Genomic DNA, 16,149 nt, shown 5'->3' with positions numbered 1-16,149 from the left:
CCTCACACTCAGTACTGACCATCAGCACATCTTGGTTCTACCAGTCCTTCATAGTGTCTGCCTACCTCTACTTATCATTCTCAGACTTTCTTTTACTAAGGTTTGGGTCAATAAGGAACCTAAGGGTGTCCCAGGACTGCACATCATCCTGCCACTATGATTATTATGATCAACTCACCCCCTTCCCTCCCATGGTTGCCTGCTGCTTCTGAAGGTTACTCCCCATCTGGGAACCACATCACCCATTACATCACTGGTCTCTACCAGGGATTGTATTCAGGAAGAGTCTAAGCAACTGCCTCTCACCCTAGGTAGTGCCCATTTCTCTCTGCCAGCACTTCAGACACCAGAGTCGCTAATCAAATCCAGACTGCCTGGGCCATAGTTAGGGCTTTATCCCACTATATCAGGGTGATGGCTTAAAACACGAAGTACACAAGTAAGATATACACATACTGCTTGTTTGCCACCACAATGAGCTCTCGGCTATCTCTGAGTTTGCAAAATGTCCCTAGTTTTGATTTTACTCTGATCCTTGCACAATTTGTGCTTTTCTGGCAAAATGTTGAGGACTGCAATTGCTAAATAATAAACATTTGAGTTTCAGACTTCATAACCTTAAAAAATGCATACTGATGCAATACCCATTATTTTAGAAACTTATTTTAGCAACTTTAAGTAAAATGAGAGCAACAGTTAAAAATTGTCCCTGACTTTGTGCCTTAATCTCTTATTCCTGCACTAAGAGGTTGAGAGCGCTGCCACTGTATAGATAAGAATATATGTTTAGCATTTTATACAACACTACAAGACTCGTTACATTACTTTGTCCTAGTACTGGAGTTGGTTGGATACAAAAATTAAGTTTTTTGGTATTTATTGCACTAGGTACTCCTCCATAATACATTCATCTGACACAGCTGATTCTGAAATATCAGGTACACTCATGGCTATTTCAAACATTTAATGAAAGCTGATGCAGGCTGACTGGCTTTGGTTTCAGGATGCTGCATGGAATCAAAAAGGTTAAGCTGCAGCAAGTTAGAAGGAAGCACAATGACAGCCAAACAATTTACTGATGAAGTTAAGAGACAAAACAAAGTGGGGGGGGGGGTTCAGTGGACTGGGGCTCTATATCATTTCAACAAATTTTACTTGCCTCAAACGGTTATTCAACGAATGTTCACATAAATGAACCTTTTTCTCAGGGAAGGAAATCACTTGGCCAACATACAGAAATGTGCCCTTTTCCCCCACTGTAGTGCGATCTCGGAGTTGATATATACAAGTGGGGGGGGTGAAGGGCGTAGCCCCCAGTTTGGTGGGTTTGATGTGCTGTGGCATGTGCTCAGGTAGGTACACTGGCCAAGTGATTTCTTACTATGAGAAGAACTTTCGCTGATGTCGGTTTGATGAATTTCGAGGTAAGTAAACTTTGATGAAGTGATACAGACCCATGGACAGGAACTAATTAAGGAAGCTGAAATTCCACACAATAATGTTACACACTGGAGAGATAACAGCATCACTATTTCTGTAAATCAGAAGAAAAAACACTACATTTAAATATACCTCATCATTCTTGATAAAAAGGAGCAATACATTTAGACCGTTTTTTTTCCAGGTGTGCATGAAAACCACAATTTTAGATTTTATTAGTGTAGTAAAAAGACCAACCTCCATGCTTCCTGCAGCTTGTTAAGTGGATGTTTTGGATCATCTTTTGAAGGACCAAGGCACAAAACTCTGTGATACTGTTCAAGGGCTGCCTGCCTACATTCCATACTGCAGTACATTACCTGTAAACAACAAATGTTAGCAAACTAGAGACATGCACATTCCAATAATCTTAACATTTTCCCAGCTGATGTCAGACTGCTAGTGAATAGAAGGAAAAGAGAAAGGTTAGGCCTTGGTCAAATTAACAACATTGAACACATTTTTGAAAAAAACAACACTTAATGTGAAAAAGCCGGAGATCTGCAAACAACAACTTGCATTCTCCCTGCAGAGCAACTGAAGGGTCCATATCGACCCAAGTCAAGTATTTATGCCAAATTTGTTATTACCACTTTTAGTTTATTCATATATTTTCTCAGCATATTAATTTGTCTCTATAACCTGGGTAAACTAGTTTTCTGCATATGGTTTTCAACCATAATGAAAACTGTAATACAGTATAGTGGAGGCAGTTCAACCACTTTATGTAATACTGAGGAAGTAGAACACCAGGATTAAAAAAATGCAGACATGGACAGAACAGGCAAACTCCACTCACAATAACAACACTGCGACGACTGCTCCCCTACTTCCCATTCCCAAGACATAAGGATTCTAACTGCTTGCTCCCCTATTACATTCTTATGGCATGAGGGCATGGCTCCAAACTTCTACAAGAGTTGTGCATATACACATTTTCAAGGGTTACAAAGAAGCTTCATGGCCTGATCAGACATCTCAATGCAGCACAAGTACTTGTGACAAACTCTCCCACTATATTCTGCATCTCAGACACTGGGATCATTCAAAATCCTGGTTCACAAGCCTCTTTCCAAACAAATTATGAATGTCACAAAACTTTACCCTTCCCTTTCCTACTGAGCTAGCATGAGGCGACATCACAAATGCAAGGAGTATGTGAAACAGGCTTCTGGACCTGCAAGCATGGTAACACTTTACAAATTCTGAAGGCCAAGCCCAACTCAGCTGCTTCATTTAAAGACAAAATGTGTACTGAAAGGGTAAGTTTACAAAGTTACAATCAGGATGGTGGTGCTCTCATCCTTATTTCTTCACTTCTATGCAGTTCCCTCCACAAACCACCAGAACAAATGGCAAGATGATAAATATGGCCACATTTAAACTGAACTACATCACCTTGCTAAATGTGTACTGTCTATACCAGCAACGGTCATTTAAAACCATTCTTTTCATGCATCTCAGATGACAGGCAAACAGTATTTACTCAGTATATCTGTAAGTAATGGGTGTTATTGATATAGTGATACATGTCATGTGGGTCCCAAAACTTCCACAATATAGGTCCCATCTGCAAGCTTCCTGATAAACATTTATAAATACTACACGTGTCAGATGTGAACAAACTTGGCCCCACTACTGCTTCAGATGATAATCTGGCTTCAGCCAGTTGGAGGGGGCGTGGGTGAATAGGTTAAAAGACTAAAGAGTCTTAGTGGTCTGGACAGGGAATGCACAAAAATGAATTCTAATTACTGTGACAACCAATGCTGTGGAAAACAAAAATAATTTTGTGATATCCACAAGCTGGGGAAGAGAGAAACCCACTAGAAATCATGTCTCCAAGAAAAGCTGTGGAAGCCCAGTTCTTTTTTCAAATTAAGATTTTTATTGTTTTTAGGAAGTAGATACAGTTAAAGTAAAAACAGAAAATTGGACATGGCATTTGTAACTGCATGTATGACTATAATGGAATCAATATATGTACAAAGAAACACACTTTGAAGCCTAGAAACCAAAAACAAAAAAAATATATATACAATATCTACAAGTGTGCTACCTTTGTACACAAGACTGAATGAATAGAGCACAAAGTTAAGTAGTGATACATCAATCCAATGTATAAGAAGACAAGTAAACATGTGAGTAAGAGCAAACCCACAGATTAATAGTATGGACTGTTTAGACCATCAAGAAACCAAACCATACATGATAATTTCTTCAGATAATGATTTTTACTAATCACTTAGGACCTGGTCAAGTAGAACTTTCCAGAATTTCTTGTAATAGAATCTCTTATTGGTGGTACTTATAAGTTTTTGTGAGGAGATGCATTTAAATGCCATTTTCCTAAATCTGCTCCAAAAAAGTTTGGTACGGTCTAACCAGTTTTTCGTTATATACACCTTAGTATGCAAAGTGTAATTAAGACATGATGCTTTATTTTAGAAAGTTTAACGTTACAGATATGAAGAACAGCTAGTTCCCATGACAGGGTTGATTTCTGGTGGCCCATTTTTTCTAGGCACATTTTAAGAGAGCACCAAAGTTTGAGAGTGTGTTTGCAAAACCATAAGATGTGCAGGAGGTTGGCTTGCGGATAAGAGCAACATGTGCAAGACTGGGAGGTTTTAGTGTCAAATTTATTGAGGAAGAAGGGTGTAGGATAGGTGTTATTAAATCATTAGTTGTGTGTATATGAGTTTTTTTTAAAAGGAGATAGTTCAATGGTAGTTTTGATTGCCTTAAGATTTGATTGTCTTAAGTTTTTGTTAATCTGTGAATGTGGTACCATATTGATCCCAGTATTTGGAAAATAAACAGATGAAGGCATGTTTAATGATATTTATCAGTTTACAGGAATTGGAGAGCATTTTTTCTTTACTAGATAGACTTGTCATTATTTCGATAAGTGTATTTATGTCCTGATCATTATGTCTTGATTAGTGCTGATGTAATTTCTCTAATTTGACGTAGGATAATGGTATATTTATTGTTTACTTTCAGTGCTAAGGGCAGGTCATGAAGGTTTTGATTTTTATGTTTATATATATCCCAAATTGTACAGTCTTTAATGAGGGGATAGTCTATGAGATTTATTAGTTTGGTGTTAATACTAATATTATGGTTCAGGTGTAGTGGTTGAAGGAGAGGGAATAATTTGTCCAATTTTATAGATTCCATCAACTCCTGGATTGTTTTAATCTTATGTTTTAAGATACTGCTTAGTTGGCTTTTCTAAGATTTACAGGGGTTATATAAAGGGGAGAGCTTTCGGGTTTTTATTTCTAATCACATATTGATGCCAAATTTTTACCCAAGAGGGGGTCGATCTAACCTTGTCAGGACAGACCACCTCTGATGTATTAAAAAAAAAAGGGGGGGGGCACCAATGCATTACATAAACATACTGCACAGTATAGTAATCCTTATTTTAAGCCCTTGAGCAGGTAAAACATGATTTACATAGATGGTTTACCAAGGTTTGTGAATTTAAATGGCAGGTTTTGTTAAATGCCACTAACCATCCTAGAACAAATGAAGCCTGCTCCATTAATTCTATTTTAAGATTAAAGCATTACACTGTTTCAAGATGTTAATTTTAACCAGTGATTGGTTGAGCTTATCTCATGTGATATGCTTTAGTGTTACATAATCCGGTGCATGTCTGATGGTTTTAGTTCTGATGAAGTTCCAATATTATGGAACAAAAGCGCTTAACGTTTATTAAAGTTTTGAATATTATTGCTGGCTTGGTTCATTTCATTTTATCCCACTACCACAGGGGTAATTATTCTTGGCTTGTTTTTAACCATTTGGTTCTTGGTTTGTGAGTTCATGTCAAGATCAACAACTAAGAAATCTTTGTGTTTATGCAATTTAAAAGGGTGAGAATAGATACTACTTCTATATTAAACACTGTTGCATTAATCCACAGGTCTTTTTATTTAAGCAGATTCTAAAACATGAAAACTCATCTCTATCAGCCTACAACACTTCCAGAAATTGTTCTATTTTAAAGTCTTCATGAATCCCCACCCTACCTGGCACTGTGGGCATGCTTGGTGATGCTCCTTCCTAATAGTGCATTGTTCTGGATGTGGCAGAACCAGTAAAGGCTTTCCAGACAGCCTCCGTGCATTTTCTTCAGCAGTCTCCAAGGATCGCATACAATGATCACAAGCTATTTGAGAAGAAAAAGATCAAAAATAAAATACAGTGTAAACCTTTAAATTGTCTGCTGTGCTGTAAAAGGAAAGCAAAATTCCATTAAAAGAGAGTCTGCATTTGAACTCTGTAATGAAGTTCCTTTATCGAAAAGGACATAATACATGCTATTACTATAAAACAACTGAATCTTTTTAAAGGCACAAAACACACTTTTTTTTTCAAAGTGTTCACATGTATATTTATGCCTGCAAACACTTTTCTGGGTGAAAAGTATGTTTTGAAGCCTTTAAAAAAATATAAGCTTTAAATATTCCTTCCAAATGAGGAAGACTAAATGCAGTGAGCTGTGTTTATAGCATTATTATTCATAGGAGGGCAGGGACTGGTTACTTCATTCCAGGTTCCAGCTCTAACACACAGCTGGATTAGAGTACATTAAGTAATTGTAAATTAGTGATGTAATTGCCATATTGTGTACAGTTTTCTACCAAACTGATAATTTAACAGTTTGGCAATTACATCATTAATTTACAATTACTTACCTACACTGATCCAACTGTACTGGAACCCAGAATGATGCAACCACTCCTTGCCCTCCTATGAATATTAATGCTGTAAACACGTCTCACTGTATTTAGTCTTCTGCATTTGGAAGCCATTTTAAAAAATGATTTTTAACGCATAGGTGCAAAATGACCTTTGTTTTTACATTATGCATGCAAACACTTTTTTTTATATTAAAAAAAACAAAGGTCATGTCTCACCTTTAGAAATAATCTTTAACTGTGGCAAAAGATAATTACAACCAGAAAAAAATCTGATTAAACCTGAAATGAAATAAACTGACAGTCTGGCAGCAAGTTAAAATGAATCCCAAGTCAAAACTATAAACAGCTGCTTAAAATGATATATGCATGTGTATTGTATGGATCTTCTAATATCACACAGACACACACACACACAAGACACCACACACACACAAGACACCAGATAAAGGGTGAGAGAAAAATACATCGGGTATAATGTGTGAACATTTTCTGTCCACACTTTTTTCCCTTAAGTCTCTTTTCTCAATGGTCTACTGATGGTCATCTAGTCCTCCTGACTGCCAATAAACCTGCTCAATCTCTCCAGACAAAAGCACAATAGCCCATTCATTGAGTAAGGGTGAGAAATAAGTGTGTTGGAGTTGTGGTGCTATCATTAACTTTGTGGGACCAAGGGAGGATGTGTCAGGGACTACAGTAAGACATGCCCATGCCTTTGCAAGTGATGAATTCCCAGCCCCCTAAGCATCTCGGGGTGTATAAGGGACTGCTACAAGAATGCTCATGAGGAATTCCTAGTCTCCCCAAAAACACTTGTGATGTGATACCTAGTCTCTACAAGGGATTCTAGTACTGAAGGTGTGTTCAGACACATACACTAATGCCTACTCCACACCAGTACCTGCAGGTTCCACAGCTGCCAGCTGAAAGTACAGTTTTGTACCTACCATAAATGTAGATGTTCGAAGATCCACATTGCTGCAGTCCTTACACTTGGGTAGTCCGCTGTCCTCCCTCGGGTCACAGAACCCTAATAGAAGCGTAAGGCGAAGCATTTGACTGAAGCATTCAGGTGAGGGTACAAATACAGTTTTAGGACGGGCCATAAAAAAGTCATACAACCGCCCCAACATTGCCCCACCAACCAAATAAAGGTCAAAACCAAAGAGCCGCAAAACCTGACCAAACCAGTATAAGGCTAACGTCGGTCCAACTAATTTACAATATATACAATATGTACAGTACAAATCACAATGCCGACCTAACTACAGAGGGAAGGAGGGAAGGAAACTAGAAGACCCTAAGGAAATTCAAACTTGAGACAACAAACAACTACATTTATGGTAGGTACACTATATGTACAATATTCTTCATCCTTACAATATGCAGTCCTTCACCCAATCAACCACCTCAGCAGGAGTAAGAAGGAGGGAGGGCTAACAAGGAAGCAGCAAGATGCCTGCATCCCAGGCAAGGCAGCAGTGAAGTGGCCTTAGAGTGACTTAGAGTAAATCTGCTGCAGAGTATGCACAGCACAAGCCATATTGTAAACTTGAGAGTAGCTCCTCCAAACCTAATCCCCTTAAGGAAACAGAGTAAGCCAAAATGCCCTGCACCCCAGCAGTGGCCGCCAGCCTGATCTTAACTCTTGCCATGATGGGAATAACAGAAAAAGTATGCAAACAACTCCAGAGCCAATCCTGTTTGTTACAGTACAGGCTTGCCCTGAGAACTCAAGGCAAAAAAGTTAACCCAACAAAGAATGAGGCCTGAACTGTTGCTGGAATCCACTTGCTTCCAAATAATAACAAAAAATACAAAGGCAAGTGATAGAAATAGTTTTTCTTTGTACTTTTTTGCCCCAAAGGTATAGGCGAAACGGCTAGGCAACTGAGACTGCACCTGGAAACACTGAGACTACCAAAGGAATAATACGCGACAAGGTAGATACCTACCCTTAATGAAATCTCAAAAAATGCTATTTCCATAGATTCCTGTATTCAAGTAGGCTTCTGAATAAGTTGGAAACCCTTCTTGCACTAGAAAACCTTTTCAAGGCACATAAAGATTGTGCAGATTGATGCGGTTGCTTAAAAGGTCTTAGAGAAACAGGAAAGAGAAAGAAAAAGCCGCGAAACACTGGAATTCAAGTCTTATATTTTGCAAGGTGTGGAAATTGCTTGAACAAAGCCAATTGAACAATTGCTTGAACAAAGGTAGCTGAAACAATGGTGAGTTGCAGGCGAAGGTTTTAGCTGCACAAAATTGAAATCCCAAGCAGGAGTACTCATAAGATATTGAAGAATGTATTCAAAGCCTCTAAAAATTGCTTCAACAAGATTGGAAAACTCCATTGGGTGCAATCATAGTGAGAAAAATAATTATCAAAAACTGAACTTTTCTAGAAGAGACGGCACGTCTAGTAACAAAGTGAGATATCAAAAGGCCACTAAATTAGGCTCAAACAGGCCATCTTCAGGGCAAACTAGTATGCAGAAGGTGACATCAGAGTGCTAGTGATGTGCTAGGCCTTCTAGCTTCCTTCCTCCATAAAAAACTATGGAGGCCAGGGCAAAGGCCATTTAAGGCTCCCTGCCCAGGACCTTAGGTGCAGAAACCACATTTGTAAATGGGCCAATCGAGACTATTAAAATCATGAGCTTGGCTCCTCCAATCGGAACTGGAGAGAGTTTCTCAGGAGGAGGTACAGAGCATAGTGACTCCATCGAGTGGATAAAATCATCATGACAAAAGAGCATCCACTCTTCTTGCTGTGGGGAGAGAGGCAGGGTGGAAAAGCATGGGAAGAAGCGGTGCAGTGGAGAAAGAGCATCCCCTATCAATGCTAGCAGTTCTGAAACTTTTTGTACCTGAAATTGGCCAGGATCAATTTCCAGGATCCGGCAGATCAACACTATGTCTGGAGTTCCTGTGCAACACTCCTCTGGTCTGAAAATACGCTGGATACATACCTGTTGAGAGGGATCCATGAGGAGCATTGCTTGCCCATTTCATGCAGGTTCTGCATAATGCCTGGCAGAAACATGCCTCTGTTGTGCTGTAAAGCTGGCAGTGTTGAATGTAATGTTGCTTGCCTGTCCTGATTCCTTAATCACGTTTGATGCAATTGATGTACCTGACAGACTGGATGTCTTTCATCTCCAACCCCTTGATGTTGTAATCAAACCTAGTCTTTGTATTAATACCAAACTATCCTTGAGCTTGTCTCCTTCATGTTCTGCAGCTGTCTCACAGTAGCATCTGTCACCACAAAGGTGACTAGCCTCTTCCTGTTCACCCACATCCTTTGTCTGAGGCATATGTGTTAAAATACATTGCATTACTCTATTTGGTCTGGAAAGTATTTTGTTTGGACATTGAAGCCCCTGATTGGTACTGTGTCCATAATTGGATACCAAGCATTTATTTCTTGGACAGTGTCGAGATCCTAGAGCATGCTGTTCCTAAAGATGAAGGCCATTGTGGCTTGTCACTTAACCTTCCTCAGCGCATGATGGAAGCACTAAAGGAAGATATTTGACAGTTATTTTTGACAGACTCTGAGAAAACAGTCTGGGAGAGGTCTATGAAATCTCACTGTTGCTCTTTTGTTGTCTCCAGGGTTAAAAAGGTTGAGTGGGATGTAGTTCACTCTGGAGCTGGACTTGGCCCAGTTCACAGATCCAAGCAGGCAAATTAGCATTTCCTTTCCGATTGAGAAGCTCTTATTGGGCTTGACTCAAATTAAGAATAGATCCAGAAAACTTTTAGTCGTCCCTGGGTCATAGATGGAGCTTCAAAGGGCAAGTCAAAGAACTGATAACATGAAGAAACTGCAGAAGACTCTAGCGCGAGTAGATGCAACCTCATCAATGCAGAGAACTGATAATCTGCAAGTCCCAGCCAGCTTTGAATCCAGGTATCTCAGTTTGAACATGGGAGTATGAGAGTGAAAGACGCCTTGCACCATCAAGAGCCTACCATCAATGAAGGTTGCCCAGCAGAGTGAAATCAAAGGTTAGTCATGGGAAGATCACTTTGAGATTGGTCAGATAGGTATCCAATCTTAGGTCCACTTCTTAGTCTTCACGTGTTTTCCACTCTCTAGTTGGAGCAAGCAGAGAACGAGGCTAAATCTGCCCTACTTTCTGGCGAAAGGAAGACGCTCAACAGCCTAGTTGGGAGGAGGAGAAACCTGTTTGTGAGCCTCTAAAAGGCAAGGTATGGAAATAAGTCTGGCTATGGAAATAAAACCCCAGTTTCTTTGAAAAACCTGTGGCAAGTGGTGTATGATATCCAATAAACACCATAAGCCCTGGAAAGCGCCAATTTTCCAAGAAGAGGTGCCAACCTTCCCTGAAAAGAAGTTACTGTCCAGGCAGCTCGGCTCTCTGCTTCTGCCTGGAAGAGGCTGCCACGAGGACTGACCGTGCAGGAGGGAGGCTGTGCAGGAGAACCTCTGTTCGACCTAGATAGAGCCCTTACCACACACACACGTCTAGATCTGACCTAGACTACCTGAATCGCCAGAGTCCACCCTTTAGTAGTTCAAAGAGGCAATGTCTTGGGATAAAAGGACTAACAATCTTTCAGGATCAGTAACAGTAACACATGCCTTCCTTGTCTTCCTTTACTGTAAAGACCAAGGAGGACCAAGGACCAAACAAGATGTGAATTTACCATGTAAATACAAAGTCACTTGTTTAGCATGGCCTCCCAAATTCAGGCCCCACCTAGGCAAACCCTGGGCACTGACCAAGGGCGGCACCTAGGCGAGGCAAAACCACAAACTCAACAACTTTATACAGTGCTTTTACTGCCAATACATCAACTTGCACTAACAACCAAAGACTTTACCACAAGGAGAGCATGTTTTGGCATCAACCAATTGTGAAAGGAGCTGGTTCAGTGTGTTGTGTTTCACTGGCAGACTGGCAGCTCTCATCCTTCATAGCAAAGGTCTATCAGACTCTGTCCTATCTATCCAAGGCTTAACAACAGAAGCCTTCCTGCTTTGCAGCCACGGAACACAGTTTCTGGGTCTGCCCTGGCCCTCTTTGCAAAGATACAGTTATAGGACTCTAGGCTTATTAGATGCCCTTGGGAGCTTCAAGCACCTATAATGCCTAAAGGGCAAGGGGGCAGGAGGCAAGAATCAAGATTAAAGAAAAAACTGTAAAAACATCTTCCAACCAAAAAAGGCAGGAGCAACAGCCAAGAAAGGCTTTCCTGAAGGCAAAAATCCCCATTCCTAGCCTTTTCCCACTGGAATCCCAGAGGTCCTTCCCGCTTAAAATGCTGGAAAATCCTCAGAAGGAGTAAAGAAAAATCCTCAGAAATCCTATCAGAATCCACATAAATCAGAGAATAAGAAGACTCCTGCTGCAAAGTCTTCGAAGAATCTGAACTCTACAGAGCAACCCTAGCCCCCTCCCCACCCCAGGCTCAGGCTCCAGGTTATCAGGAGAACCCCTAATCAAAGTAATCAAATCTTCTGCCATTTTAAGCATATGCTTCTGGCCACATGTAGCTGAGGAAAAGAGAGCTAGGCCTCAACTGAAGCTTAACAAAACCTGCCCCGCGGAAGCCTTAAAACAGAAGGAAGAGCCTTAAGGAGAGGAAGGAGAGGATAGTAACTGAGGAGCCCTCAGCCCGACTTGTCTCCCTGAGGCCACATCTCTTGTCTGTGAGAGGCTCATCCCTGGGAACACAAAGAACCCCTGGGGTGGGAACCAAGAAACCTCTCGTGGGAAAAACGGCATCACCCACAGGCCACGGCATCCGGCCTGAGGCCCACTGCCTCCTCCTTCTTGCTTGTGCCGAAGGCGGGCGCCTTCTGCACGTGAGGGCATTTAGGCGGCATATAGTCGCCCGAGCAACGCCGCAATCCACGCTTCATCTTTTCATTTTATACAATTGTATTTAGAGCTAGCAGCACACAAACGACAATAAGCCGTCGTGCTCAATCAGGCAATACACAATAATACATAATCTCTATCGTTATCCTACAAGTAATGCAATTATTAAATTTTTCTGACATCCGTAAAGAACTGAGGCAAGAAAAAAAAGCCTAAAATAAAAAAGCATGATGCTGTAACTTTGAACTGGGAACTGAAAACTTAAATGAAAATCAAAAACTCAAAATCTCACCGGCACTTGCAATGCTGCTTCTGCATCTGGACCATCCATGAAAAAACTGAGGATATGACGTGGGCATACGGCATTGTGCTAGCGTCCTGATGATGTCTGAAATAAGCCTGACCCGACGTCCACAGCCTTATACTTTGATATTCGGGCCGACCCGAGGACAGACAGCAAGTGTATGTAAGGACTGCAGCAATGTGAGATGAAGAACATCCCAAGTTACCTGCAGTTAAAACTCTATCAATCTACACCAACACAGATGGCTTATGTTTCAGCTATAATCTTGGTGCATTATCAAATCTACCAAAATGATCAAAACCCACCATTTTATGCTACTCACTGAAAACAAAACTAAACCAGAAGTTCCGTTCTATAATTAAAAACAAATATGCATACAGCCACCAAATCATAACCCATTTAACAACTTCTAAGAAACACTTTTTTTAAATTAAACTAATTAAACAGCAAGTAAAGCACGGACTCAACTTCTTATTCATTTTAGTGTGCAAAACAGTTAACTCAGACATTGCAAACACAAAATATGCACACAATACCCCAAAAAAGAATAAAAAGTAAAAACTGACTGCAGCTATCCAATAAGAACATGGCACTATCTGCAAAATAAGATCAATTGTAAAAAGTACAACTTAGCCATAAAACTAATGAATCATAGCACAACTCTCACTACACTATTATAATAAATCAGATTATTACCTAATATTACAAAATATTATTAAAATACTGCATAGACTTTTGAAAACCGATCACTTTACCAAATTCAAAGTATCTGAGGAACCAGAGATTATTCTGACAGTCAGGGGATACATGACAGGAAACTAAACTGGACGAGGCAACAGTTTATCAAAGGATGTACACACAGGACAACTTAGAGTTGCCAACCTACCTACTGCAGGTCTTTGGGATATGGGAGAAAACCTACATGAACACTGGAAAGAATTGACAACACTGACCACTAGCACACTACTATCAAAACATTCAAAAATATTACAAAAGGTTGCAGAGTCCTATGAAAATTCACACCTTGTCAGTAGCCTCCTTAAAGATAAACCTCCTTCCCCCAGCTGGGCCATACCTGTCAATTCTGGAGTAAATTTGCAAATATCTATCCAGTCATCTAGCTCACACTCTTATTTTACACTGACCTAGTCTCCTGCTCACAGCTTGTGCTTCCATTCTGATTATAAACCTAAATCACCTCTCACAGTATCCTATATCTGTTGACTTGGACATCTTAACTCACATAATCGACTCTCCAGCCGACACAAGCATCCTACAAAAGGGCCTCATAGAAACAGACAACTGGTACGAGAGCCATGGCCTCAAGCTAAACGCCAAAAAGTGTATAGTCATCCCCTTTGGCAAAAACAAAGTGCCCACAAATTACCACATAGGTGGTAATCCATTAAGTACAGAAGAAGTAATTAGGGACCTGGGGACCCAAGTTGATAGCAATCTCTCATTTGAAAACCACGTGGCCAAAGTGGTGAGAAAAACATTTTATATAGCCCACCTAATCATGAAGGGATTCACATCTAGATCAGGGGAGGTCATCGTGCCTCTTTACTCATCCCTCATCAGGCCCATAATTGAGTACAATGCCCCTTTTGGGATGTACCTTACCAAACACCTGCAGCAACTGGAAAGACCCCAAAAGTACCTCACCAAGAGGATCAAAGGGCTCAAACAGATGGCATATGCTGCCTGGTTAAAGAAACTCCAGCTCTACTCAGTGGCATACCGCCTGCTCAGAGGCGATCTGTGCCTGACATATAAAGCCATGTCCAACTCAGAATTAATGGACATGCTGCACCTCAGAAAATCAAATCCCATCGAGCTCTGGCCGAGAGACTTGAACCTCAGCACTGAAATAAATAGGACATGCTGGAGGGACAGATTCATAACCCAGAGGCTCCATTCACTCTGGAATAAAATCCCAGTCCAGGTTAGGCAGAGTCCCTCATTGACTCTCTTCAAGAGGAATCTTGATGAGTGGATGGAAGATCGTAGGTTTACCCCGGGTATCACTTCTGTGTCACTGTTTGACAGAGGCACAGTATACTAACCTCGAAAAAGGGCATAGCAAAATTCATTTAAAATGAGTGGCGAAAGCCAAACACACTCTGGCTAGGCTTATAAATGCCCTAGGGCAGATAGCCTAGTATGAACCTACGAACATCTTGGGTCTATATATACTTAAATTTATACATATAAAATTATATTTACTATGCCATTGTTACTATGTTGTAATGTTCTAGTTTTGCCATTATATTTTGTAAAATTCTAATGCATTAGGAACTTTTCTCCCTGGGACTCTGCTGAAAATGCGTACACTTTGCCCAGTCTGACTATCCTGATAGACAAATGCTAATAAATAAGGGAAGGACAGTAGTAAGTCGCACTGCTTAACATGCAAGAGAAGTTTATTCCAGAGGTTTGCAAGGCACTGGATTATAAACTTGCCCTCCACCACGTTTCATCTTCTGGTGAAGATTTAGGTCCCGGGTTCTACCACTGGTAGAGATATTGGATTTGCTGAGACACAGGAAATCTAGGATAATTGGATCTCTAATGGTGCAGTAAGGAGGATAAAGATCTCCCCTCAGAAATGTATAAGACACTGAATAAAGAGGTAGAGCGCAGTCTCTCATCATAGCTCAGGGACTTAAGGCTTTTTTTTTTTATTTATTTTTTTTTTATTACAAACCTTTGGGGGTCGCTCCAATGGATATATGTTTAGTGAGATACATCCCAAGGGGAGCATCATACTTATTAGCCTGATCAATGCTGAGTATAATGAAGTGATTACTTCTTTAAACCCTGAGGATATTCCTTTGGCAGTTTACTGGGCTAAATAAAAGCATTTCCTGACAATTACCACCACATGATGGTCAAAAGGGGAGCTATCAGCCAACTGCCCTTTTAGACATTATTCCCACCAACATCATACCTACCGCCTATAAACATTTCTTAACCATGTTCAAATCCAAACAGAAATCTTCTCTTTTAAAGCATCCAACCCTACCACAAGGAACATCGTTGAAATCAAGGACTTTAAAAAGAAAACAAAAACTACTAAAACAACGTGATGTACCTTCCAAAACTCAAGTGCAAGCTTTCAACCCCCCCACCACATACCCTCAGCTGTCGCTTTATGCAAATTCAAATAGCATCAAAGAAGGAGTTCCATCAAATACATTGGAGAATGTAAAAATAAACTATCTTGATGTAATAATGCCATTAACAAGCACTATACTAAAAAAAAAAGGAAAATGAATTGAGACACTAATCAAAATATGCTTACATTATAGTACTAAAATTTCGAGTGTTTCAATGGAAAATGATAGAGAGGGGGAAAAAGGCACAAGAGCTGACTAGAAGAATCTAGAGTACAGTGGAAATGAAGCAGAGACAGGGTATGGGAGAAGATGAACGGGAAGAAAACAAGAAAACCTGGAAATATTGGACTTTCTGAGCCTTTGTTAAATTTGTAGCAGACTCTGAAGCATATGTCTTACTTCATGTCATTAATGTTTGGAAAAATACTCAGGAGAAGGGAACAGGAGGGAGAAAATTTACTTTTAAGTACAACAAAATATTTTTCTTAACAGTACTTTTTACAAAAAGTTTGTTATTTAAGCGTAATGGGACTACTAATATAAATAGGTGCTCCTAATTTTTTTCTTTTTGTTTCTTTTACCCTTCTCTCTTCTTGTTCAGTTTTAAGATATGTAGACACTGTAATGTAAAACAAAAAAATCTGGTAAAAACAGCATGACAAGAGAAAAAT

General features: G+C 40.1%; 1 protein-coding gene across 1 annotated transcript in view; it reads right to left on the bottom strand.

Annotated features, from left to right (window-relative positions):
- Positions 1-12,096, bottom strand: part of SMYD5 (SMYD family member 5) — a 323,990-nt gene extending 311,894 nt beyond the window's left edge. Inside the window, exons 1-3 of the mRNA XM_044064454.1 lie at positions 11,967-12,096; positions 5,523-5,662; positions 1,678-1,799 (exon numbers count right to left, since the gene is read on the bottom strand). Coding sequence (XP_043920389.1) covers positions 1,678-1,799; positions 5,523-5,662; positions 11,967-12,096 — 392 coding nt within the window. The remainder of the gene's footprint in view (positions 1-1,677; positions 1,800-5,522; positions 5,663-11,966) is intronic.
- Positions 12,097-16,149: the final 4,053 nt, after the last annotated feature.

This window comes from Protopterus annectens, chromosome 2.part2 (genome assembly GCF_019279795.1).
Source record: "Protopterus annectens isolate FY-2018-M chromosome 2.part2, PAN1.0, whole genome shotgun sequence".
Taxonomy (NCBI): Eukaryota; Metazoa; Chordata; order Ceratodontiformes; family Protopteridae; genus Protopterus; species Protopterus annectens.
This window is presented reverse-complemented; position numbering and strand designations above follow the sequence as displayed.